The 26,375-nt window shown below is 45.7% G+C and overlaps 1 protein-coding gene across 1 annotated transcript; it reads right to left on the reverse strand.

The window, feature by feature from the left end:
- Positions 1-17,197: 17,197 nt before the first annotated feature.
- LOC121546159 (pancreatic progenitor cell differentiation and proliferation factor B-like) lies at positions 17,198-26,131 on the reverse strand. The gene is made up of 5 exons (XM_041857210.2): positions 25,949-26,131; positions 25,049-25,141; positions 22,984-23,061; positions 21,118-21,217; positions 17,198-17,891 (listed from the first exon to the last, which is right to left on the reverse strand). The coding sequence occupies exons 2-5, from the start codon at positions 25,101-25,103 to the stop codon at positions 17,765-17,767; spliced, it is 360 nt and encodes a 119-aa protein (XP_041713144.1). The 5' UTR covers positions 25,104-25,141; positions 25,949-26,131; the 3' UTR covers positions 17,198-17,764.
- Between the last annotated feature and the right edge of the window lie 244 nt (positions 26,132-26,375).

A 26,375-nucleotide genomic window follows, 5' to 3' on the forward strand; every position in this document is an offset into this window, starting at 1 on the left:
CTCCGAATGCCGGTAGTTGGTGGGCCTTGGCGCCCCCTCTCACGACGACGGGTCTGTATCCTTCTGTCGATCCGGACAGTCAGTGCGATGGCTTCATCAAGAGTGGAAGGCAGTTCATGGGAGACCAACTCGTCCTTGATATAGTCAGCCAAGCTATGGAAGAACGCGTCCACCAACGATGGTGTGTTCCAAGAACTTCGTCTTGCCAGGGTTCGGAAGTCGATGGAATGGTCTGCGACTGTACGTCTGCCTTGTCGAATACTGAACAGTTCACGAGACGCCTCTGCGGTTGGTGAATCCAGGTCAAACACCTTCAGCATCTCCTCAGCAAACAGGTCGAAGGTTGCACATGCGGGGGTTTGACGTTCGAACTCTGCTGTTCCCCAGAGTCGAGCTCGGCCCGTCAGGTGAGTGATGGCATACCCGACCCTAGCCCCCTCCGTGGCGAAGGTCCTTGGCTGCAAGGAGAACTGAAGTCGGCAGCTAGTCAGGAATGGCCGGACCTGGGTAGAATCGCCGTTGAACCGCTCGGGGTTTCCAATCTTGGGTTCCGGGGCAGCGGCTGCAATGACCGGGGCAGGTAACTCGGAGGCAGGGCTGGTGGGCAGACTGGCTGGGGTAAGGTTGGTGAGGAGTTGGATGATCCTGGCGAGTTGTTGTTGCTGCTGCTGGGACTGCTGCTGGTGCTGCTGGAACTGCTGATGCTGTTGGTGGCCGACCTGAAGCAGAGAGGTGATGTCGCCGCTCATGCGGCCTAGCTCTCTCTCAGTGTGTTCCAGGCGTAGCATGGCGGTGGGTTGCTCAGGTTCTTCGGTTTCCATGTCGGGGGGAAGTGTGCGCTGAGTCCATAATGGTCAGATCGTACTGTCACGGTTCAGACAGACGACAAGAGGACCACAATTGCGTCACACCAGAAAGTTTATTAAAACTAAAGGGGAAAGGGAAGTAGGGAGTGAGTGAAGGCTCCAGGGGTTATCCCGTCCAATGTGCTGGATCTGTGCCCCCCCCCAGTGGCAGCGATGCGTCCGATGACGCCGGTGGTTGGTGGTCCAGAAGTCCTGGGGGGGGAGGAAACACAGACACAACGGGGCGGATGAAACAAGGCAGAAGTACAGTTCAAGGGAAATCCAAATACGTTGTAGCAAGGCAGAAGGCTGGTCAGAGTTACCGGGGTCGAAGAGTAGTCAGGAGTCGTAATGGCAGAAAGCAGGTCTGGTTTTCCTGGGGCAGAAGAGTATCCAAGAATCAGGCAGGTCCGGGGTCACAAAACAAGGGTGAGCCAGAAGCGCGAGCACACAGGTTCCGGGTGTGAGCTTTGCAGACGATCTGACAAAGGAGAGCTGAAAGACAGGACTTTAAATACTGGGAGAGGTTAGTGGGTAATGCAGCGCAGCTGGCAGAGTAATTAGAGCCGAGCAGAGCAGGGACAGGTGGCGCTAGTTAGGCTGAGTAGAGAGAGAGAGATGAGCAGAGTGGAAGATAGTGGAAACACATTAAGGTGGTAACCCGGTGGAGTGAGAGGGCTCATGACACATACATATGTGCATAATCATCAGATTATTTCATACTTATGAAGAAACGTACCTGCATTTTAATACAACGTGCCACAACTTGTGCAAGCCAGACACTGTTGAGCAACAAGAAAAATACTTTGTCAGGTAGTGCCTGTTTTTCTGAGCATCCAACAGAAAACAAATATTTTGAAAGGCCCTATGATACACAGAGCAACTTTTATCTAGAGTCAATAAAGTTCTGCTTTTTTTAGCCGGAGGGCGGCTGGCTGATTCCAGACATGGAATCAAAGGAACACGCCACTCCCACGTTTTGGCGTATCAAGCCTTTGTCTGGGAGATTAAACCTGGTTTAGTTGTGTGTTTGAGTTTCCATTGAGAGTTTACTCTCTGTTTCATTATCAAACCAGACCTTGAAGGTCAAGTGAGTTATGCAACAAGTCGAGGATACAGACGATTTTATTAGTGTATCAGTGAAGAGGTTAACATTACTGACAAATCTGTTGGATACTATACCGCTTTACAGTTGATTTCCTCAGTACCAAAAAAATCTGTTGTATACTAGACCGCTTTACAGTTGATTTCCTCAGTAGTACAAAAATAATTTCAGCTCAGTGACTAAGGAGATTATTGTTACTGGAACTGGGACCGACACTATACAAGACTAGTTACTAGTTACTGGGACCGACACTATACAAGACTAGTTACTAGGAACTGGGACCGACACTATACAAGACTAGTTACTAGGAACTGGGACCGACACTATACAAGACTAGTTACTAGTTACTGGGACCGACACTATACAATACTAGTTACTAGGAACTGGGACCGACACTATACAAGACTAGTTACTAGGAACTGGGACCGACACTATACAAGACTAGTTACTAGGAACTGGGACCGACACTATACAAGACTAGTTACTAGGAACTGGGACCGACACTATACAAGAATAGTTACTAGGAACTGGGACCGACACTATACAAGACTAGTTACTAGGAACTGGGACCGACACTATACAAGACTAGTTACTAGGAACTGGGACCGACACTATACAAGACTAGTTACTAGGAACTGGGACCGACACTATACAAGACTAGTTACTAGGACCTGGGACCGACACTATACAAGACTAGTTACTAGGAACTGGGACCGACACTATACAAGACTAGTTACTAGGAACTGGGACCGACACTATACAAGACTAGTTACTAGGAACTGGGACCGACTATATAAGACTAGTTACTAGGAACTGGGACCGACACTATACAAGACTAGTTACTAGGAACTGGGACCGACACTATACAAGACTAGTTACTAGGAACTGGGACCGACACTATACAAGACTAGTTACTAGGAACTGGGACCGACACTATACAAGACTAGTTACTAGGAACTGGGACCGACACTATACAAGACTAGTTACTAGGAACTGGGACCGACACTATACAAGACTAGTTACTAGGAACTGGGACCGACACTATACAAGACTAGTTACTAGGAACTGGGACCGACACTATACAAGACTAGTTACTAGGAACTGGGACCGACACTATACAAGACTAGTTACTAGGAACTGGGACCGACACTATACAAGACTAGTTACTAGGAACTGGGACCGACACTATACAAGACTAGTTACTAGGAACTGGGACCGACACTATACAAGACTAGTTACTAGGACCTGGGACCGACACTATACAAGACTAGTTACTAGGAACTGGGACCGACTATACAAGACTAGTTACTAGGAACTGGGACCGACACTGTACAAGACTAGTTACTAGGAACTGGGACCGACACTATACAAGACTAGTTACTAGGAACTGGGACCGACACTATACAAGACTAGTTACTAGGAACTGGGACCGACACTATACAAGACTAGTTACTAGGAACTGGGACCGACACTATACAAGACTAGTTACTAGGAACTGGGACCGACACTATACAAGACTAGTTACTAGGACCTGGGACCGACACTATACAAGAATAGTTACTAGGAACTGGGACCGACACTATACAAGACTAGTTACTAGGAACTGGGACCGACACTATACAAGACTAGTTACTAGGAACTGGGACCGACACTATACAAGACTAGTTACTAGGACCTGGGACCGACACTATACAAGACTAGTTACTAGGAACTGGGACCGACACTATACAAGACTAGTTACTAGGAACTGGGACCGACACTATACAAGACTAGTTACTAGGAACTGGGACCGACACTATACAAGACTAGTTACTAGGAACTGGGACCGACACTATACAAGACTAGTTACTAGGACCTGGGACCGACACTATACAAGACTAGTTACTAGGACCTGGGACCGACACTATACAAGACTAGTTACTAGGAACTGGGACCGACACTATACAAGACTAGTTACTAGGAACTGGGACCGACACTATACAAGACTAGTTACTAGGAACTGGGACCGACACTATACAAGACTAGTTACTAGGAACTGGGACCGACACTATACAAGACTAGTTACTAGGAACTGGGACCGACACTATACAAGACTAGTTACTATGAACTGGGACCGACACTATACAAGACTAGTTACTAGGAACTGGGACCGACACTATACAAGACTAGTTACTAGGAACTGGGACCGACACTATACAAGACTAGTTACTAGGAACTGGGACCGACACTATACAAGACTAGTTACTAGGACCTGGGACCGACACTATACAAGACTAGTTACTAGGAACTGGGACCGACACTATACAAGACTAGTTACTAGGAACTGGGACCGACACTATACAAGACTAGTTACTAGGACCTGGGACCGACACTATACAAGACTAGTTACTAGGAACTGGGACCGACTATACAAGACTAGTTACTAGGAACTGGGACCGACACTATACAAGACTAGTTACTAGGAACTGGGACCGACACTATACAAGACTAGTTACTAGGAACTGGGACCGACACTATACAAGACTAGTTACTAGGAACTGGGACCGACACTATACAAGACTAGTTACTAGGAACTGGGACCGACACTATACAAGACTAGTTACTAGGAACTGGGACCGACACTATACAAGACTAGTTACTAGGAACTGGGACCGACTATACAAGACTAGTTACTAGGAACTGGGACCGACACTATACAAGACTAGTTACTAGGAACTGGGACCGACACTATACAAGACTAGTTACTAGGAACTGGGACCGACACTATACAAGACTAGTTACTAGGAACTGGGACCGACACTATACAAGACTAGTTACTAGGAACTGGGACCGACACTATACAAGACTAGTTACTAGGAACTGGGACCGACACTATACAAGACTAGTTACTAGGAACTGGGACCGACACTATACAAGACTAGTTACTAGGAACTGGGACCGACACTATACAAGACTAGTTACTAGGAACTGGGACCGACACTATACAAGACTAGTTACTAGGAACTGGGACCGACACTATACAAGACTAGTTACTAGGAACTGGGACCGACACTATACAAGACTAGTTACTAGGAACTGGGACCGACACTATACAAGACTAGTTACTAGGAACTGGGACCGACACTATACAAGACTAGTTACTAGGACCTGGGACCGACACTATACAAGACTAGTTACTAGGACCTGGGACCGACACTATACAAGACTAGTTACTAGGAACTGGGACCGACTATACAAGACTAGTTACTAGGAACTGGGACCGACACTATACAAGACTAGTTACTAGGAACTGGGACCGACACTATACAAGACTAGTTACTAGGAACTGGGACCGACACTATACAAGACTAGTTACTAGGAACTGGGACCGACACTATACAAGACTAGTTACTAGGAACTGGGACCGACTATACAAGACTAGTTACTAGGAACTGGGACCGACACTATACAAGACTAGTTACTAGGAACTGGGACCGACACTATACAAGACTAGTTACTAGGAACTGGGACCGACTATACAAGACTAGTTACTAGGAACTGGGACCGACACTATACAAGACTAGTTACTAGGAACTGGGACCGACACTATACAATACTAGTTACTAGGAACTGGGACCGACACTATACAAGACTAGTTACTAGGAACTGGGACCGACACTATACAAGACTAGTTACTAGGAACTGGGACCGACACTATACAAGACTAGTTACTAGGAACTGGGACCGACACTATACAAGACTAGTTACTAGGAACTGGGACCGACACTATACAAGACTAGTTACTAGGAACTGGGACCGACACTATACAAGACTAGTTACTAGGAACTGGGACCGACACTATACAAGACTAGTTACTAGGAACTGGGACCGACACTATACAAGACTAGTTACTAGGAACTGGGACCGACACTATACAAGACTAGTTACTAGGAACTGGGACCGAACTATACAAGACTAGTTACTAGGAACTGGGACCGACACTATACAAGACTAGTTACTAGGAACTGGGACCGACACTATACAAGACTAGTTACTAGGAACTGGGACCGACACTATACAAGACTAGTTACTAGGAACTGGGACCGACACTATACAAGACTAGTTACTAGGAACTGGGACCGACACTATACAAGACTAGTTACTAGGAACTGGGACCGACACTATACAAGACTAGTTACTAGGAACTGGGACCGACACTATACAAGACTAGTTACTAGGAACTGGGACCGACACTATACAAGATTAGTTACTAGGAACTGGGGCCGACACTATACAAGACTAGTTACTAGGAACTGGGACCGACACTATACAAGACTAGTTACTAGGAACTGGGACCGACACTATACAAGACTAGTTACTAGGAACTGGGACCGACACTATACAAGACTAGTTACTAGGAACTGGGACCGACACTATACAAGACTAGTTACTAGGAACTGGGACCGACACTATACAAGACTAGTTACTAGGAACTGGGACCGACACTATACAAGACTAGTTACTAGGAACTGGGACCGACACTATACAAGACTAGTTACTAGGAACTGGGACCGACACTATACAAGACTAGTTACTAGGAGCTGGGACCGACACTATACAAGACTAGTTACTAGGAACTGGGACCGACACTATACAAGACTAGTTACTAGGAACTGGGACCGACACTATACAAGACTAGTTACTAGGAACTGGGACCGACACTATACAAGACTAGTTACTAGGAACTGGGACCGACACTATACAAGACTAGTTACTAGGAACTGGGACCGACACTATACAAGACTAGTTACTAGGAACTGGGACCGACACTATACAAGACTAGTTACTAGGAATTGGGACCGACACTATACAAGACTAGTTACTAGGAACTGGGACCGACACTATACAAGACTAGTTACTAGGAACTGGGACCGACACTATACAAGACTAGTTGTCTTCAAATGTTGATATTTGGTTTCGTTGACAACAAACAATTCAATATCACTAAATATAATTACATTTGAAATCAACCAGAGCTTGAAACCCTAGACCTATTGTATTGTCTATTGTTAGTTGAATTCTGGGTTGAATTGAAACAATAGCTGTTGATGTCTTTGCAAATGCTAAATAGTCGTCCTAAATAACATCATTGATGATATCAGTGACAAAGTATGGTAACATTACATTTGCTTTGTTAAACCTACCCTTTGGAATGATTTCGATAGTAACAGTGAATCTGTTTAGTTTTTAAGTGGAGCTCTCTCAACAATCATTCTCATGATAGCACATTGGTAATAATCAGTAACAGATATCTTAGCTAAGCAGGGCTTGGATAAAACTCTGGATGGGAGAGTGAACGGTACCTGTAGATACATCAACTCTCCAGTAGGAGGTGCTACCCAGCCTATTGTTTTTTTCTTCTTCTGATAGTGGATATAACGTTGAAGATCTGACGTTTTAAATGTACAAATTCAACATATTTTATACATGTTGAAATTTGGTTACCATGATGACATAATCCTGTGGTTGAAATTTCACCCTCAAATCCAACGTATTTTCCACATAGATTCCACGTCACAATACGTTGAAACAATGTTGATTTCAACCAGTTTTTTGCCCAGTGGGATACCATTAATAGAACTCACAGTACCCTCAACAGCATCATTGGTTGTTTTACCTACTTTAGTTCAATGTTCTGATTGTGAACCTGGAGAAGAGCATCTGATAAATGACAAACGTACTGTAAAATTAAATAGCTGAAAACGGCAGCAGAGGTTGCTGTACTATTGGTTAAACAAACTGTTCCAGAATTCAGGATGTAAAATCCACGACTCTGTTTGTCCACGTCTAACCAGCCTGATCACCCAATCTCTTTCTTTCTCTCTCGCTCTTTTTTTCAGGGAATTGAACTGTCGACCGGGCCGCGGGGAAGCACCATGACTGGTGTTAATTCCCCCGCCTGCCTCCTGGCTCGCAAACAGTTCTATAGAAGTAAGGAGAAACCCTATTTTTAAACCTTGACTTTGTAACTTTGTCTCGTCCATAAAGTAATTATTGAACTTGGACAAACAACTGGTGTGGTGTGTGTGTGTGTGTGTGTGTGTGTGTGTGTGTGTGTGTGTGTGTGTGTGTGTGTGTGTTTGATAGATGATGTGAAGAGTGACAGGAGGACACGTGTTAACTTAATGGAGAATTACTGTCAACCTATGCACTTTGTCTTTTGAACCATCGTGACAAATACTTAGAACAGGGTTTCTTTTTTATATACTCCTGTTTTTTGTTTGATGAACATTTGGTTGGCTGAGCGGCAACCTCACTGTGGAACCACGTTATCAACACCTGGTCAAAAGAATAAATTACTCATTTGTGTTGACTGTAGTCTAGTTCATCTGCTATTTAAACAGTAACCTCTGATTCTGAGGATGAACTCCAAAAAACGTAACATTTCAGAGTTGGAGATGATTCAACCTTTTTATTTAACCAGGTTGTCCCATTGAAGTCAAAATAACTCATTTTCAAGGGAGACCTGGTCAAGAAGGCAGCTCAAGTAAAAACCAAAGCAGACATCGCTCTTCATCTGTCATTAATAATTTGATTACGCACACAACATTCAAATTCACCCTAAGTATGTCCATCCATCCAGCCTCAGCCTACAGTACATCCTAATCCCATCCAGCCTCGGCCTACAGTACATCCTAATCCCATCCATCCAGTCTCGGCCTACAGTACATCCTAATCCCATCCATCCAGTCTCGGCCTACAGTACATCCTAATCCCATCCATCCAGTCTCGGCCTACAGTACATCCTAATCCCATTCATCCAGTCTCGGCCTACAGTACATCCTAATCCCATCCATCCAGTCTCGGCCTACAGTACATCCTAATCCCATCCATCCAGTCTCGGCCTACAGTACATCCTAATCCCATCCATCCAGTCTCGGCCTACAGTACATCCTAATCCCATCCATCCAGCCTCGGCCTACATCTTAACCCCATCCATCCAGTCTCGGCCTACAGTACATCCTAATCCCATTCATCCAGCCTCGGCCTACATCTTAACTCCATCCATCCAGCCTCGGCCTACATCTTAACTCCATAAATCCAGCCTCGGCCTACATCTTAACCCCATAAATCCAGCCTCGGCCTACAGTACATCCTAACCCCACACTGTACAGTGTACAGCAAGCAGTTTAGCAGTTACACCGGTGGGCCCCAGTGGCAATAAACTAATAAAACCAAAAGCTTACCTTGACTTGGAAGAGTTCCAGTGTTTGGATAGCCATAGCCAGCTAGCTAACATAGCATCCCTCTCTGTTTGAGCCGGGTGTTTGAGTAGGCTAAACTAGCTAGCTGCATTCGCTAGCTAGGTAAGTGAAAGTGAAAAGAAATACAACTACATATAGTTCTCTCTCTCTCTTGCGTCTCCTACATTTTTGAATAAATTAATTTGTTAAAAACTGTTAAACTATTGCCTTTCTCTCTCGTTGAGTCAACTACTCATCACATTTTATGCACTGCAGTGCTAGCTAGCTGTAGCTTATGTTTTCAGTGCTAGATTAATTATCTGATCCTTTGATTGGGTCGATATGTCAGCTCATACTGCAAGAGCTGTGATAGGTTGGAGGACGTCCTCCTCAAGTTGTCATAATTACTGTGTAAGTCTATGGAAGGGGGTGAGAACCATGAGCCTCCTAGGTTTTGTATTGAAGTCAATGTCCCCAAAGGAGGATGGAAACTAGCTGTCCTCCGGCTACACCATGGTGCCACCCCAGAGAGTGCTGTTGAGGCTGCTGTAGACCTTCATTGTTTAAATCAATTATTTGGTGACGTGAATATATTTAGTATAGTTTTATCTAAAAAGGATAACTTTTTTTTATTGTTTCACTATTTTTATGAAATTCACTGAGCAGGATGCTCCTCCCCTTCTTCCTCTGAGGAGCCTCCACTGCTGAAATCATTGCTGTGAGCCAAACATGCCAGCCTGAAAGGGTTTACTACAGATTTCAGTCCAACACGCTCAAGTCTCAATCGGCTGAGAACAGGGCAGGTTTAGTGAAGGTCACTCACATACAGATCAGTGGCGAACCTTGACTATAGGACCTTCAGAGGGACCACAAATCTTCCAATGCATTGTATCAAACTCAAAAATCAAGAAAACAGAAAACATAGCATCACTTCATGCATCATAACTTCTGTAGTCGGACCATTCTAGTTCTAGTGAAGGAGGAACAATGATTTTTGATGACATTATGAATGAATCAAATAAAAAGCGTGAGCTGGCGCACACCCAGAGAACATTATTTAGTGTAGAGGTACTGACTAACGGAGAATAAACTATAAGCTATAAAAACAAATGAAGAGAGTTGCACCCTCTATGTATAAACTCCCAGTAATTTATTGGGTAAGAAACCACCAATGTTTCGGTATCACTGTGCCTTCTTCAGGGTTACGAATGAATCAATGAATCATTACGAATGAATCAAACGCGCCTGGCTGCGCTTCGGGCTGCCTCACACACAGAGACAGAACCGGCATGGACACAACATGACACACAGCATAAAATAATGTGACCAGCAAAACAAAAACACACTGTTTACACAACCTATGGTAGCCAACACCACTATCACACTATCACCAATAGCAACAACAGTGTCACATCAAAGGTGGCAGGCTCATGGTGCTGAAAGGACAGCGACCATAATACCTGTGCACTCCATGGCGCTGAAGGAGAGCCAGTTTTGGTCAAACACATAGACACTGGCTGATAGACAGTCGACAGCAGTCACACACTGCATCAAATAATGTTAAACAAGCACCCATTCACTCCAGTAGGCCCCATGAAATCAGAACAATACGAAATCACATCCATTTCATTTCCAAAATGAAATTAACAAACCAGCTATTACTTCCCATAGCAAATATATTCGTTCATCACACTAACCGGTGGTCTAAAGTTACATTTTCAAAGAGATAGCGACCAGCAAGCGAGCTGCAACAAAAAACAGTGCCAGATGATGATAATTTGTAAACAAAATTTGAAATAAGTTTAAAAGTTAATCTTGAAAAGGGTTATGCTAACAAATTAGCAACAACATCCACCTTGAAGTTGATATCAGCTGCTGCAGCCATCACCATTGTCACACTACCACAACACAAGCTAGCTAACATTGTGACACTACTGCAACACAAGCTAGCTAACATTGTGACACTACCACAACACAAGCTAGCTAACATTGTGACACCACTACAACACAAGCTAGCTAACATTGTGACACTACCACAACACAAGCTAGCTAACATTGTCACACTACCACAACACAAGCTAGCTAACATTGTCACACTACCACAACACAAGCTAGCTAACATTGTGACACCACTACGCCACTGATTATTCTCTCTTGTGCTCTCAGTAGTGGTCTCTAGGCCTAAAACCCCAAAACCCCACCCTTTGCAAGTCAAAATGTGATTGGTTCATTCCACTGTCACTCCAAAATGCTGCTCTAATACAGTTGAATCAGAGATAGAACAATGAAATAGCTAGGTTAGTTATAGCTTCTGAAGGACTAGCCAATGGCTGGCTGAGCTAGCTAGATTTGTCTACCCGGAGACCACCAAAGAAAGTCCTGATTGGATCTTTTTTCCTGATGAAATCAGAAGATGATTATTAAGATTATTGTAAAGATGAAATAGAAATTAAAACGACATTTAATTAAAAAAGACATACATTTTTATAAATCCTTAGGCCTTCTCTGAAGCCCTAGAAGGCCCTGACGGTTCCCCACTGATACAGATAGACTGAGCAACCAGGAATGTCTCTGAAAAGCCGCATGTGAATGTGCATATCTGAAATGTGATAAAGTTACTGTTTTATCTTCCGCCATAGACACAACAAGCCCTACAGAGAGTATAAAGCCTACTGCAGTCTATAGCCTCTCTGATTGGTTGACGCTACGACCCAAACAAAGCCAAGTAATGGTCTGGGTGACCATGTCAACACAACCAGGTGACTGAACCATCATATTCTCCATCCTACTCATTTAAGGATGACATCACTCAGTGGTTCAACTAGGCTGGTGCTGTCTGTCTTGTACTTAGTATTGGCGCCTGTCATTTTCTACTGCTTGAGTATCGGCACCTCTTTTAGAATATTTGCTCTAGAATATGAACTTCAGTAAGCTAATATAAAAATGTGTAACCGGCACCTTTTACATTCCACTTCAGACACACAAGACATCACTTAAATTTGACCTTACTAACCACCCCTTCATATCCTCCTCAGGGTTCCCAGGAGCAGGGGGGATATCTAAAGGATGGTGGGTCAGTGGGGTTCTGGGGAGCCCCACACCCCGTCCAGTGCCCCCCAGCCCAGCGCCCCCCGTCCAGCGCCCCACACCCGGCACCGCCCCCGTCCAGTGGCCCCCCAGCCCAGCGCCCCCCGTCCAGCGCCCCATCCCAGCACCCCTGTCCAGCATCCCCTGTCCAGCGCCCCCTAGCCCAGCGCCCCCCAGCCCAGCGCCCCCCGTCCAGCGCCCCATCCCAGCACCCCTGTCCAGCACCCCTGTCCAGCGCCCCCCAGCCCAGCGCCCCCGTCCAGCGCCCCCCAGCCCAGCCAACAGAGTGGTCAAGTAGAGACACACCACCACACAGAGGGAAAGACTCCAAGAGGAAGATGAGGGAGAAGACATCTTCCATCTCTGTCTGTCCTCTCAGCACAGAAATATGGACTTGATCAAGCCAGTCAGTGTTGGACATGTTTTAAATTTTGCGTTACTCCCTACCCTGACTCCTGTTTTTGGAGGCAGAAGGAAGGGCGAGAAAAATAAGCCATTTCTGCAAGCGCTCTCTAAAACAGACGATAGGCTCTATTCAATCTCTATTCGCTGAAGCATTTCCGATTGCGTCGACATCTGCAGCGTTTACCGTGAATGCAGTCTCCGCTAACGCAGGAACATTGCCTTTAAATTTCAATAATGGGGTAACGAGGAATGTCCGCAATACGGATTGAAAAGGCCTCTGTGTATATTATTCCATACATTGACATAAGATATGAATTCAATCAAACACACAGCCCAGTTATACCCCCCCCCTCCTTTTGTTAATTACCCCCTCCCATCTTTTCTTTCTTTCATAACTTGGCCACAGCCTGTCCTCCTCTCCACTTGGCCACAGCCTGTCCTCCTCTCCACTTGGCCACAGCCTGTCCTCCTCTCCACTTGGCCACAGCCTGTCCTCCTCTCCACTTGGCCACAGCCTGTCCTCCTCTCCACTTGGCCACAGCCTGTCCTCCTCTCCACTTGGCCACAGCCTGTCCTCCTCTCCACTTGGCCACAGCATGTCCTCCTCTGTGCAGCACAACATGTTCCTTTTTCTCCTGTTACTGGCTGGTTGCCAGGCAGCAATATGGGAACATTACTTCACACACACGAGTCAAATCCTACAGCCTCCTAGAGCCAAAAGCTATAGACATGACCCCAATAAGATCTGATTTCAGATCAGATTCACCAATCTCGTACAGCGGGCAACCTGTTGACATGAGTCAGATTCAGATGTGTTTACTGTAACACAACCAAAGGTTGGTGGTATTTCCTATCGGAGCAGCTTGGTAGTTGAATAAGATCAGCTTGTACATTGCAGATCTTCAAACCCTAACCCTTCCTTGCAAGAACCTGTTACTGGGTGCAGAGCTAGAAGGACAGGCTGACAGGCAGCAGAAACCTGTTACTGGGTGCAGAGCTAGGACAGGCTGACAGGCAGCAGAAACCTGTTACTGGGTGCAGAGCTAGGACAGGCTGACAGGCAGCAGAAACCTGTTACTGGGTGCAGAGCTAGAAGGACAGGCTGACAGGCAGCAGAAACCTGTTACTGGGTGCAGAGCTAGAAGGACAGGCTGACAGGCAGCAGAAACCTGTTACTGGGTGCAGAGCTAGAAGGACAGGCTGACAGGCAGCATAAACCTGTTACTGGGTGCAGAGCTAGAAGGACAGGCTGACAGGCAGCAGAAACCTGTTACTGGGTGCAGAGCTAGAAGGACAGGCTGACAGGCAGCAGAAACCTGTTACTGGGTGCAGAGCTAGAAGGACAGGCTGACTCTCTCCCTCCCTTTCTCTCTCTCTCTGTGAGAAGGGCTTCCCCACCCACACACTCAACAACCCAGTGACCTGGAAAAACTGCTGCTCAGTCTAAAGATAAAAGTACTTCAGGAACATAAATGATCCCTGTATTTGTTTTTCCCTGGTCCCTTCTGTTTGGTTCCTGGGTAGCAGGGCATGACGCACTCACATAATCTACTGGCTTCACTTAGTTAGCGTCTGGTTCAATCCCCAAGACAGATCTGTCACTGTATTGACTGATATGTAAATGCTTTATGTATTCAGACGTTAACGTCTGTTGTATGTGTAGTTCGTAGATCGTAAAATAGTTTTTGTATGCAACCAACCTCACTTGATTTCCCAAATAAAAACACAATCGAAAGATAATCTGCAGATCATCAGCGGTTTTCCTTTCTTTGAGCTATAGAAATGCATCTTCCAGTATAAAATTGCAGAACGTTGGAGAAAGCGTTTCCCGACATTGTGAGACAAATGGAATGGTGTTTTTGGAGACCGTTATGATCCGAGCACCTTTTCTTGTATAATCTGTAGTAATGATCCTGTTACGGGTTAGGGTGAATCTATGTACACTGCAAAAAAAAATAAAGGGAACACTTAAACAACACATCCTAGATCTGAATGAATGAAATAATCTTATTAAATACTTTTTTCTTTACATAGTTGAATGTGCTGACAACAAAATCACACAAAAATGATCAATGGAAATCAAATGTATCAACCCATGGAGGTCTGGATTTGGAGTCACCCTCAAAATTAAAGTGGAAAACCACACTACAGGCTGATCCAACTTTGATGTAATGTCCTTAAAACAAGTCAAAATGAGGCTCAGTAGTGTGTGTGGCCTCCACGTGCCTGTATGACCTCCCTACAACGCCTGGGCATGCTCCTGATGAGGTGGCGAATGGTCTCCTGAGGGATCTCCTCCCAGACCTGGACTAAAGCATCCGCCAACTCCTGGACAGTCTGTGGTGCAACGTGGCGTTGGTGGATGGAGCGAGACATGATGTCTCAGATGTGCTCAATTGGATTCAGGTCTGGGGAACGGGCGGGCCAGTCCATAGCATCAATGCCTTCCTCTTGCAGGAACTGCTGACACACTCCAGCCACATGATGTCTAGCATTGTCTTGCATTAGGAGGAACCCAGGGCCAACCGCACCAGCATATGGTCTCACAAGGGGTCTGAGGATCTCATCTCGGTACCTAATGGCAGTCAGGCTACCTCTGGCGAGCACATGGAGGGCTGTGCGGCCCCCCAAAGAAATGCCACCCCACACCATGACTGACCCACCGCCAAACCGATCATGCTGGAGGATGTTGCAGGCAGCAGAACGTTCTCCACGGCGTCTCCAGACTCTGTCACGTCTGTCACATGTGCTCAGTGTGAACCTGCTTTCATCTGTGAAGAGCACAGGGTGCCAGTGGCGAATTTGCCAATCTTGGTGTTCTCTGGCAAATGCCAAACGTCCTGCATGGTGTTGGGCTGTAAGCACAACCCCCACCTGTGGACGTCGGGCCCTCATACCACCCTCATGGAGTCTGTTTCTGACCGTTTGAGCAGACGTGCACATTTGTGGCCTGCTGGAGGTCATTTTGCAGGGCTCCTCCTGCTCCTCCTTGCACAAAGGCGGAGGTAGCGGTCCTGCTGCTGGGTTGTTGCCCTCCTACGGCCTCCTCCACGTCTCCTGATGTACTGGCCTGTCTCCTGGTAGCGCCTCCATGCTCTGGACACTACGCTGACAGACACAGCAAACCTTCTTGCCACAGCTCGCATTGATGTGCCATCCTGGATGAGCTGCACTACCTGAGCCACTTGTGTGGGTTGTAGACTCCGTCTCATGCTACCACTAGAGTGAAAGCACCGCCAGCATTCAAAAGTGACCAAAACATCAGCCAGGAAGCATAGGAACTGAGAAGTGGTCTGTGATCACCACCTGCAGAACCACTTCTTTATTGGAGGTGTCTTGCTAATTGCCTATAATTTCCACCTGTTGTCTATTCCATTTGCACAACAGCATGTGAAATTTGTCAATCAGTGTTGCTTCCTAAGTGGACAGTTTGATTTCACAGAAGTGTGATTGACTTGGAGTTACATTGTGTTGTTTAAGTGTTCCCTTTATTTTTTTGAGCAGTGTACATTGCATTTAGGCGTAGGGAAAGTACAGAAGGGGACTGTCTCAAGAGTGCAAGAATGATTCCATAAAAAGGTAGCCATCGGTCTGGGTTATGATAAGGTCGAGTTGCTGTCCAACTGGCTAGTTTCTGTGGGAAGCGAGGAGATGGCTTTCAATGTCGTAGTTGGGGAGAGGAGTGAGGATAAGATGCAGATAACGGAATCATATCTCAAAAAGGAGAACAGAGGCAGACAGCCATCTGACCCAACCTGGGTCATCCACCCCATGTACTGTAGATAAGATTGACTCTGTAGCACTACCCTGTACAGGGGAGGCCTCCTGTTGGGTGAATAAATAAATAAATAAATCTGGTTTGAGCTTTTCTCTGCGTCCGTATCGGAGTACTGTACCGGAGTAGAACCTATCAGTGTCGGCGCAATATTGGGTCTTGACTCAAGAGAAACAGCGTAATGGAAATTCGGACAGTACGGTGCCTTGCAGCAGGAAGCCACCTCCACTAGACATACTTCTCACGTCGCTGTTAAATCTCACATAGCAGTTGGCTGTTCTGGATCGTCCTAAGCCTCCAGAAGAACCGTCACACAGCATGGCAGGAATGGACATCCCATTTACTTACTCTACTTGGTAGAGGGATGGTCTGTTTCTAGCATTTCAGATCCATAACTGCCTAAAGGATCCATAAGTCACAGACAAGGTATGAGGATGCATGCATATCAATGGTCGGTTTCCAGTATTTATAATAATAAGCCATTTAACAGACGCTTTTATCCAAAGCGACACAGTCATGTGCGCATACATTTTTGTGTATGGGTGGTCCCGGGGATCGAACCCACTACCCTGGCGTTACAAGCGCCGTGCTCTACCAGCTGAGCTACAGAGGACCTCTGTTTCAGCATGACAGTCGGACACTTGAGTGCCCAGGTTTAATGTTGACTCTGTTTGGCATACGGAGATTGTTTTCAGTATTTTTTTCAGAGCGATAAATTCCTTTTGAAAGAAACAGAAAATGACAGACAAGTCCATAATTAGGCTGAGGCAACTTTTACTGGACATCTGCGATCACAGGGTGACAAAGTGACGAGGTTAACAAAAGTTGTGAGTGCGCCACGTTGTCACAGACAAGTACAAATGTAAAAAAAAAAAAGGTAGGTTAAAACTTTTTTTTAATATTTGTTCATAGATACAAAAAACAGTTACAAAAAAAAGTTCATTGGCAGCCTGTCCTACTAAAGACAAAACTAAAAGAGGGGTGTCTTCCAATATCCATACTACTTAGCATGAAGCAATATAACAGGCATGCATTCTATGTAGCTAATGTGGATAACGCATTACTTTTGACCAGAGCCCAATGGATCCTGGTCAAAAGTAGTGCACAAAGAAAAAAAAAAATGGGGAACAGGGTGCCATTTGGAACAAATCCACAGTCAAGGGTTAAGGGGGTCTGTTCCAATATCTACACTAGCATACTACCTAGTATGAAGTGATGTAACAGGCATACATTCTATGTAGTGTGCTAGTGCGGAGGATGGAACAGAGTCAAGTGTCTAGGGGACGGGGACGCAGCCTCCGTCTCCTAGCGTTTGTCCCCTCTCTCAGGAGGGAGGTGGACTCCCCGGCTGGGACCTCACGGCTTCGCTGCCGTCGCTGACCTGCCTCGTCATCGCCATCTCCCTGGCAACGCACGTCACCTGGCCGTTGGTCACGGTCATGGCCGCCGCCCTGGAAGAGAGAGGAGGGAGAGGTTGAGTGTGAGTGGTCAGGTAATGAACGTCCTGTGTAGCTCAGACTTTAGCACTAGCAATGCAAAAGGTCTCCAGTTCAATTCCCAGGGATAGAGGAGAGGTTGAAGTCAGGGAGGGGGGGGAGGAGAGGTTGAAGACAGGGAGGGGGGGAGGAGAGGTTGAAGACAGGGAGGGGGGGAGAGGTTGAAGACAGGGAGGGGGGGAGGAGAGGTTGAAGACAGGGAGGGGGGAGGAGAGGTTGAAGACAGGGAGGGGGGGAGAGGTTGAAGACAGGGAGGGGGGGAGAGGTTGAAGACAGGGAGGGGGGGAGGAGAGGTTGAAGACAGGGAGGGGGGAGGAGAGGTTGAAGACAGGGAGGGGGGAGGAGAGGTTGAAGACAGGGAGGGGGGGAGAGGTTGAAGACAGGGAGGGGGGAGAGGTTGAAGACAGGGAGGGGGGAGGAGAGGTTGAAGACAGGGAGGGGGGGGAGGAGAGGTTGAAGACAGGGAGGGGGGAGAGGTTGAAGACAGGGAGGGGGGGAGAGGTTGAAGACAGGGAGGGGGGAGGAGAGGTTGAAGACAGGGAGGGGGGGAGGAGAGGTTGAAGACAGGGAGGGGGGAGGAGAGGTTGAAGACAGGGAGGGGGGGAGAGGTTGAAGACAGGGAGGGGGGGAGAGGTTGAAGACAGGGAGGGGGGAGAGGTTGAAGACAGGGAGGGGGGGAGGAGAGGTTGAAGACAGGGAGGGGGGAGGAGAGGTTGAAGACAGGGAGGGGGGGGAGAGGTTGAAGACAGGGAGGGGGGGGAGGTTGAAGACAGGGAGGGGGGGGGAGAGGTTGAGTGTGAGAGCAAGGAAAACCAGGGTTGTATTCAGCAGGGTGCACCTTGCTTAATGTTGTAGATAGAACTGCCATGAGGATAATGACTTACTGTGTGTCAGAAAGCTGTCGGTCATAGTGACGGACCCTTGCTAGCTAACGTTAGCTTACTGAGGGAGAGCTGGGTGTTCTGCTTGGCTACGGCGGAGAGTCTCCTCTCACCGCGCTCTCCATTTGATGAAACTAAAAATCAAAACTTCAATAAAATTGAAACCCCAGGTTCTTAGTAACAATTTGATATGCAGCAACTGAGACTGCATTGAGGATGCGACCGGTGATGACAAGCTGTTTCGAGCAAGTCTGCGTGGAGGGGACCGTTGCTTGGCGCCAGTCTCTCGTCGAGAGAGAAAAAGGAAATGGGGAAAGTATGGGGAGGGAGAGAATAGTAGGTAAGGAGAGATTTAAAAAAAAAAAAAAAAATGGGGGAGAAGTGATGGGAGGGAAGGAGAGGACCACTGGCTCATAAATGCCCTCAGCAAGCACTGCCAGTACACACACACACCAGGGTTTCCGTTATGAAAATGTGGCACCGGACATTTGACCGGCAGCATTTTAAATTTACTGGACATTTGAGAAATCTACTGGACCCTTATGCATTGGGTGTGTAATCTGATTAGGGCGTCCACCCACGGTGCTCAGAATGACAGAAATCACATTTAGATTATGGTAATTCATATTAACAGGATGCAACGATGTGCGGTCCTTTTTTAAAAAAAACGAATTCTGATGTACACTTTGAACATGTTAGAATAACTGCACATTTACTTTCTCAGCCAACAAGACGAGTAACGAACAGCAAAATCATTAGCCTATGCGTAGGCGTGCCAGAGTGTAACGTTTGGGACAGCAAATTTTCACCATAAAAATGCAACCTTTATAATAAAGCATTTTACATTTTAGTCATTTAGCAGACGCTCTTATCCAGAGCGACTTACAGTTAGTGAGTGCATACATTTTTTCATACTGTAAATGTGTAATATTGCGATATGACGCTCTACTTCTCACTGACAGTCGCAAACTCAAAACCATCTACTTTGTATTTGCCGCGCGCTGCCCAAATGGTGTGCTCCGTCTTTCCTTCAGGACTTTAAGGCTTCGGAAAGCGAACGATCCTCTGGGGCCAAATCATGCTTTAGTAGCCCATTTTGAATTATTTTTCTGCATGGCAATTTAATTCAATTTACTTAGGGAACGCTTAGCTTCCCCTTGCTTTGTGGATGAGCCGCCTATGAGCCAGTCAATCCACTATCCCCCATAGAGTACGTACACTTTGCTACTATTGGTCAGGTTGTCGTGAAAGAAATAGCCCAAACAGACTCTGGGACAGTTGTGGGAAGCTAGATCCCACAGTCATACAGCCAGTAAGCCTAGGATACATTAAATACAAACCGTAAAAAGTAAATGAATCAGATGCAACAGAGATCAGAACGTTTAGCTTAAAAAAAGGTTGATAAACTAGCATTTCTTAACATTATTAGCACAGCAACGCACACAAGGTATTAGGCGGTATACTGTATTTACCAGGGTATTTGGAACTAGCCAGGGGATGGTTTTCCAATATTGTTTCAAAACTTAAATAAATATTTATATTTGTAGCTACTTTAAGTAAATCCCTGCAGTCAACTTGTGCAGTACATTAGGAGATAAAACAGAACGCGTTCTTCCTTTCACTGGTCACATTATGAAGCTTATTTACATTTTAGTCATTTAGCAGACGCTCTTATCCAGAGCGACTTACAGTTAGTGAGTGCATACATTTTCATACTGCCCCCCCCCCGTGGGAAAACGAACCCACAACCCTGGCGTTGCAGGCGCCATGCTCTACCAACTGAGCTACAGGGAACATTGGTAGTTCTCCAGAACAGTTGAGCCAGTCACGTGTTTGTTTGTACACAGCACAACAGGAGAAAGCAGGAGCAGGGGAGTCCAGCGGTCTATTGATAGGGGGGCAGCGTTTTATATTGAAAGTCAGTGTTTTTTCTTTTGCTTCAAGAGTGATCAGGGACATGCAACTATAGTTTTCCTCCACAGAAAATACATTTGTGCAACACATTCGGCAGAAAAATAGCTTCACCGTCATCAGATGACAATAGAAGTGCAACACTATTTGGCTGGCAGCCACACAAGTAAATGAGCTTACAATGAAAAAGCAAGGTATTTCTTGCAAAACCGATGCATGGCCAATATATTTCTAAATGTTTATCATAGAAAGAATGTAAGCAGCTACATTTCCTAATGTTTTGCCTAAAAGTTAAAAATCTGGCATTTTACCAGAGAAGTGTTTTGAAGATGTTTCACAAGAGAAAGTCCAATCCCCCACATTTCTCCCAGTTACCCACTTCAACTTACTTCTGCTGGGCCTCCTCTGTCAGAGGGGTCATTCCTGGCTGGTTCTGCTTCCCAAAGAAAAAACTTGCCCACCAATGTCCCGAGTCTTGTTTGGGCAGACCTGAGAAACGGATTACAACTAGGTCAAACGCGAATCTATAAAACGACACAACGCCTCAACATCTGTCATTGCTTGTCACATACATACATAAATTCCATTCCTTACTAGATTTGTGTGTATATGTTGTGAAATTGTTAGATATTACTGCACTGTCGGAGCTAGAAGCACAAGCATTTCGCTACACCCGCTATAACATCTGCTAAACACGTGTATGTGACAAATAACATTTGATTTGAGATCGACAGCACTCAGTATTTAGCGGACTGTGTACTTTGTGGGTGTGGTAGGTGGTACCAGGCACAAAGTGGGGCAGTCAGTGTAGAATTCTGACCTACCATAAAACCAAATGGAATAATACTGCTTGAATTTAGGATCATAATAATTACCGCTTTCAACAGGTCATTGGTCCAACTAAGTGCCATGTCACATTTAAAACAACTGTAGTTCATAATGTCTAAATTAGTAAACATAAGACATCCAGGACCTCTATACCAGGCGGTGTCAGAAGGCCCTAAAAATGGTCAAAGACTCCCAGCCACCCTAGTCATAGACTGTTCTCTCTGCTACCGCACGGCAAGCGGTACCGGAGCGCCAAGTCTAGGTCCAAAAGGCTTCCCAACAGCTTCTACCCCCAAGCCATAAGACTCCTGAACAGCTAATCAAATGGCCACCCAGACTATTTGCATTGCACCCCCCCCCCTGCTTTTTAACTAATCTATTTTTTACTTAACCAACAATGCAGTTAAGAAAAATAAGTGTTAAGGGCTTGTAAGTAAGAATACCTCACTAAATGACCTTACCACTGTGTACATGTCAAGCTTCAGCAGACAAGGAAAAACTGACAACCATTCTCTGCTGCCGCCTCAGGGCACGGTGCCAGAATTAACTCTGACACAACACCAACTGAATGACTCAACTCACAGCAAGGCAATCCTATGGTCACCGACCTTAAAAAAGGCCTACCATGTAGTAGGGCCGGGACCGTACCAGCATCGCCATACTCCTTTTAGTATCGTGGCAAGGAAACAAGACACGAAGCAGATGGAACTTCTTTAGGAAAACATCATTATGTTGTCATCCAGAGTCACATTTATTTATTTATTTTCCAGGCTATAGCACACAATATTTTACATAAGGCAGGTTTTTAAAAGGACCAAATAGTTTGGTCTGCTTCGTGTTTTCATTTTTGCCATGGGAAAAAAAATATTGCGATACTGGTATCGTCACGGCCCTACTACGTAATACTAGGACACACTATGTTGGTTTAAAGATGACCAGTCAACTGAGAGGATACACTGGCTGACTCCCAGCAAGGCAACCCTATCATCACTCATCGGGCTAGGCTGTACGTGACAAATCATCACCTGTTGCAGTTTAAGGTTGTAAGAGGACATTCATTGTTCAACTCAATTTCCTTTCCCCACCACACACACACACGGTTGGCTATGATTTGTCCAGCCAAGCACCCCATGGAAATGATGTGCATTTGACTTTATAATCATATCCTATAATCACATAGCCAACTGTATACAATACAACTTCACTGTTCAACCTGGATGGGAAATTCATATTCTAGCAGTCTTGTGTTATTCCCAACCCCCCATGGACAAAGCCATTCATCACCAACAGGTGGCATCTTACATTACATAGCAGGGTGGTAACCCATTATGTGACATATGATGACATCACAGTTCGTGAACTCCCAGTACCACCCTTGGACACGGTCCCTTCCCCCCCCCCGTCGCCCATATGCTTGCTTTATGTACCTGGATGGTGTGGGATGACTTCCCCGCTGTACTCTGAACTACCACAGGAGCTGCTGCTGGAGGTGGAGCCGATGCGCCCTGGGGAAAGTTAACACAATAGGAATGTAAAAGGTCTCGTTCAACACATTCAACACCCTCAACACAAGCCCACTCTCAGCCTAGGCTATTGTCACAGGATCAATCCATACTCCGGTCACTGTATCAGGATAGGACTGGACAATAAAACCCATTCATGACCAAGAGGTGTGATCCCCAACAAGTTCACGTTGCTCTGTCTATCATCAGAAAATGTACTCTCCTGTCGGTCTGCGTCAAGACGCCGACACCAGAGAAGAGGAAAAAGGCTCCTAGTCAGACTCAGGAGACCTGCACACCATCCACCGGTTCAGAGTACATTACTCGCTAACGTTCAGTCCCTGGACAATAAAGTAGACGAGCTCCGGGGCGAGGATCTCCTTTCAGAGAGACATCAGGGTCTGTAACATACTCGGTTTCACAGAATCATGGCTCTCTGGATATAGTATCCCCGTCCATTCAGCCGTCTGGGTTCTCCAGCCATCGCGCAGACAGGAATAAAGAACTCTCCGGGAAAAATAAAAGGTGGAGGTGTACGTTTCACGATTAACTACTCATGGCGTGATCGGTCATCGTCACGGCTGTGTATATCCCCCCCCCAAGCAGACACTGCGACAGCTCTCGAGGAACTACACGGGACATTGTGCAAACTGGAAACCACATATCCTGAGGCTGCATTTATTATAGCTGTGGTCTTTAATAAAGGAAAATGCTACCGAAGTTCCATCAACATCTCCTGTGCTACTCGCGCATCGAAAACAACCATTTCATACCTAGATTACATTGAGACACAAGCACATCTCTTTTTTATTTTAATTTGTGGGAATACTTGGGAACAGATTTCATACATTAAACACATTTTTGGATGAATTCCTTCCTGGTGATTGTGGTCCTCTGTAGCTCAATTGGTAGAGCATGGCGCTTGTGACGCCAGGGTAGTGGGTTCGATCCCCGGGACCACAAATACGGAAAAATGCATGCGCACATGACTAAGTCGCTTCGGATAAAAGCGTGGCATATTACATTTTAGTCATTTAGCAGACGCTCTTATCCAGAGCGACTTACAGTTAGTGAATACATATTTTTTTATACTGGCCCCCCGTGGGAAACGAACCCACAACCCTGGCGTTGCAAACGCCATGCTCTATCAACTGAGCTACATCCCTGCCGGCCATTCCCTCCCCTACCCTGGACGACTTGTGCGCCGCCCATGAGTGTCCCGGTCGCGGCCGGCTGCGACAGAGCCTGGATTCGAACCAGGATCTCTAGTGGCACAGTTAGCACTGCGATGCAGCGCCTTAGACCACTGCGCCACTCAGGAGCACGCCACTCATATTAATTATTATTAAATTGTACAGTTTGACAAAACTAAATCCCTTCCAAAAATGTTTGGGGGGCCCAAAGAATACAAAATAAATATTTTGTATTTTATTTTATCACCTAGTAGGCCAGTTTTGTTGGTGACCCCTGGTCTAGGCAGTAGACATGGCAACAAATGCACTGCAGAGATAAGATAACCCATTCACCTCACAAGGCCCCTCTCTGCCCAATACAAGAGAGTATGAAAATGTATTCCCTCACTAACTGTAAGTCGCTCTGGATAAGAGTGTCTGCTAAATGACTAAAATGTAAGAGAATACACTAGTCAGTTGCACAACAATGCATTCAACCGAAATGTGTCTTCCGCATTTAAATGAACCCAACCCTCTGAATGAGTACAGTCAAGAGATCCGACTAGACCGAGGTCCAGATCTGTTTGTGCGGTCTTGCCAACTCCTTGCATTGTCATATTTGGTGTGACAGTGACAGAATTGTTGGCAAGATAGCACAAACAGATCTGGGACTCAAGCTAGGTTTATCAGAGGACATTAAGAGGGCTTGAGAAAACAAACGACTGTTGAAGACTGAAGTGAATTATGATGGAGCTCGATTGAGTTAGGGCCTGAGGGCTAAGTTTGTAAAGACATGCCCCGGCCCGAGAGCTACTCACTTCGGTAGTAGTCATGGGTAGCCACAAGAGAACCGCCTGCGTTGATCGCTGCCATTCTCCCGACCTTGTTGAATCGTGCGTTAGATAGAAACCCTGGAAGAACGGGAGACATTTGGACATAGGCAGACATTAATTGCACACGTTTTTGGCAATGATTTAGCTCCTATTCAGTTCTTTAGAATGCATGGCTGGCTAAATGCATACAGTAACAAGAAATAAGTAACCTCTCACACTTAGCTGAAATGATCAATATTGGAGGCAATCATTACTGGCAAGGCTGCCTCAAAATGTTAGTATGTAGGCCACTATCTGTTCTGTGACTTTTAGGCATCCAATACTACTAGACACAAATGACAATTTCTCACTCATGTGGGGGTGCTAAACCTAGGGACCAAGGGCCATTCGATTTAAGCCTAACCCATGATTTCAATCAACAGCGGTACATAACTACGTTAGCTAACGTTAGATAGCTACAATTTCCCCATTCTTAAAAATGTGAATGAAAATGACAAAGTCGGGTTTAGAAAAAGAACAGAACATCATTTGGTGGTCTGTTGCTGAAGAAAAAGCCAACTCGACTACCTAACGTTAGCTAGAAGAACATGATGTCCATTTGGGACGAAAGGCCAAAAAAAAATGACATTCTCGGGTAAAATGTCAAAAGGAAATCTTGCAACGTTGGCAAACAATAACATGAAAATGAGCGTAGTTGAAAACAAATTACATACAAAAAAATTATCGTCTGGAAGATTGAAATCACGATGACTTCGTGCCGTTGTCATACAAAAGCAAATGTCCAAAACAACAACCACATATTCTACAAGCATCACTAGCATTAGCTAGCTAACTTAGCATCGCTGCATTCTCCATCATCAAACTGCCATTTCGAGCGAATCTCACCTTTTTGTTACCCAGAGACGTGCTGATGTTAAATAGCACCCAACTCAATCGGCGAGGCTGGTAGGGGAGTTAACGCTAGGCGACGGGGCCCATTTGAAAATAAATTGTGGGTAAATAAAACCCTCTAACGACCTGCGATAGTCAGCTTTGTCTGCAGTAAACGTTTTACCAGAAGGAAGGATTGGGGAGCGGTTTTATACTAGGTGACAGCGCTGGTGAGACTAGGCGGGGCTTGATCGTTGATCGTGCACGACGTGCAGTGGGTTGACTGAATTTGTTTGCTCAGAAAATTTGCGCCAACTAGATCTCTGTGACAAACTATTTATAAAGTATAGTAAATAAATAAATATGTATCTGTCAACAGCTATCACATTTTTAATACGTTTTGTTTTATGAACATCTGCTTCAGGAACGTTTAGTGACGTTT

This window comes from Coregonus clupeaformis, chromosome 30 (genome assembly GCF_020615455.1).
Source record: "Coregonus clupeaformis isolate EN_2021a chromosome 30, ASM2061545v1, whole genome shotgun sequence".
NCBI lineage: Eukaryota > Metazoa > Chordata > Actinopteri > Salmoniformes > Salmonidae > Coregonus > Coregonus clupeaformis.

Excerpts from the sequence above, each read along its gene's own strand:
- LOC121546159 (XM_041857210.2), bottom strand. The coding sequence starts at position 25,103 with ATGGCAGCGATCAACGCAGGCGGTTCTCTTGTGGCTACCCATGACTAC. Across the intron at positions 21,218-22,983 it reads AGTCATCCCACACCATCCAG|GTCTGCCCAAACAAGACTCG; the intron begins GTACATAAAGCA and ends TCCGTTTCTCAG. Across the intron at positions 17,892-21,117 it reads ACAGAGGAGGCCCAGCAGAA|GGCGGCGGCCATGACCGTGA; the intron begins GTAAGTTGAAGT and ends TCTCTCTTCCAG.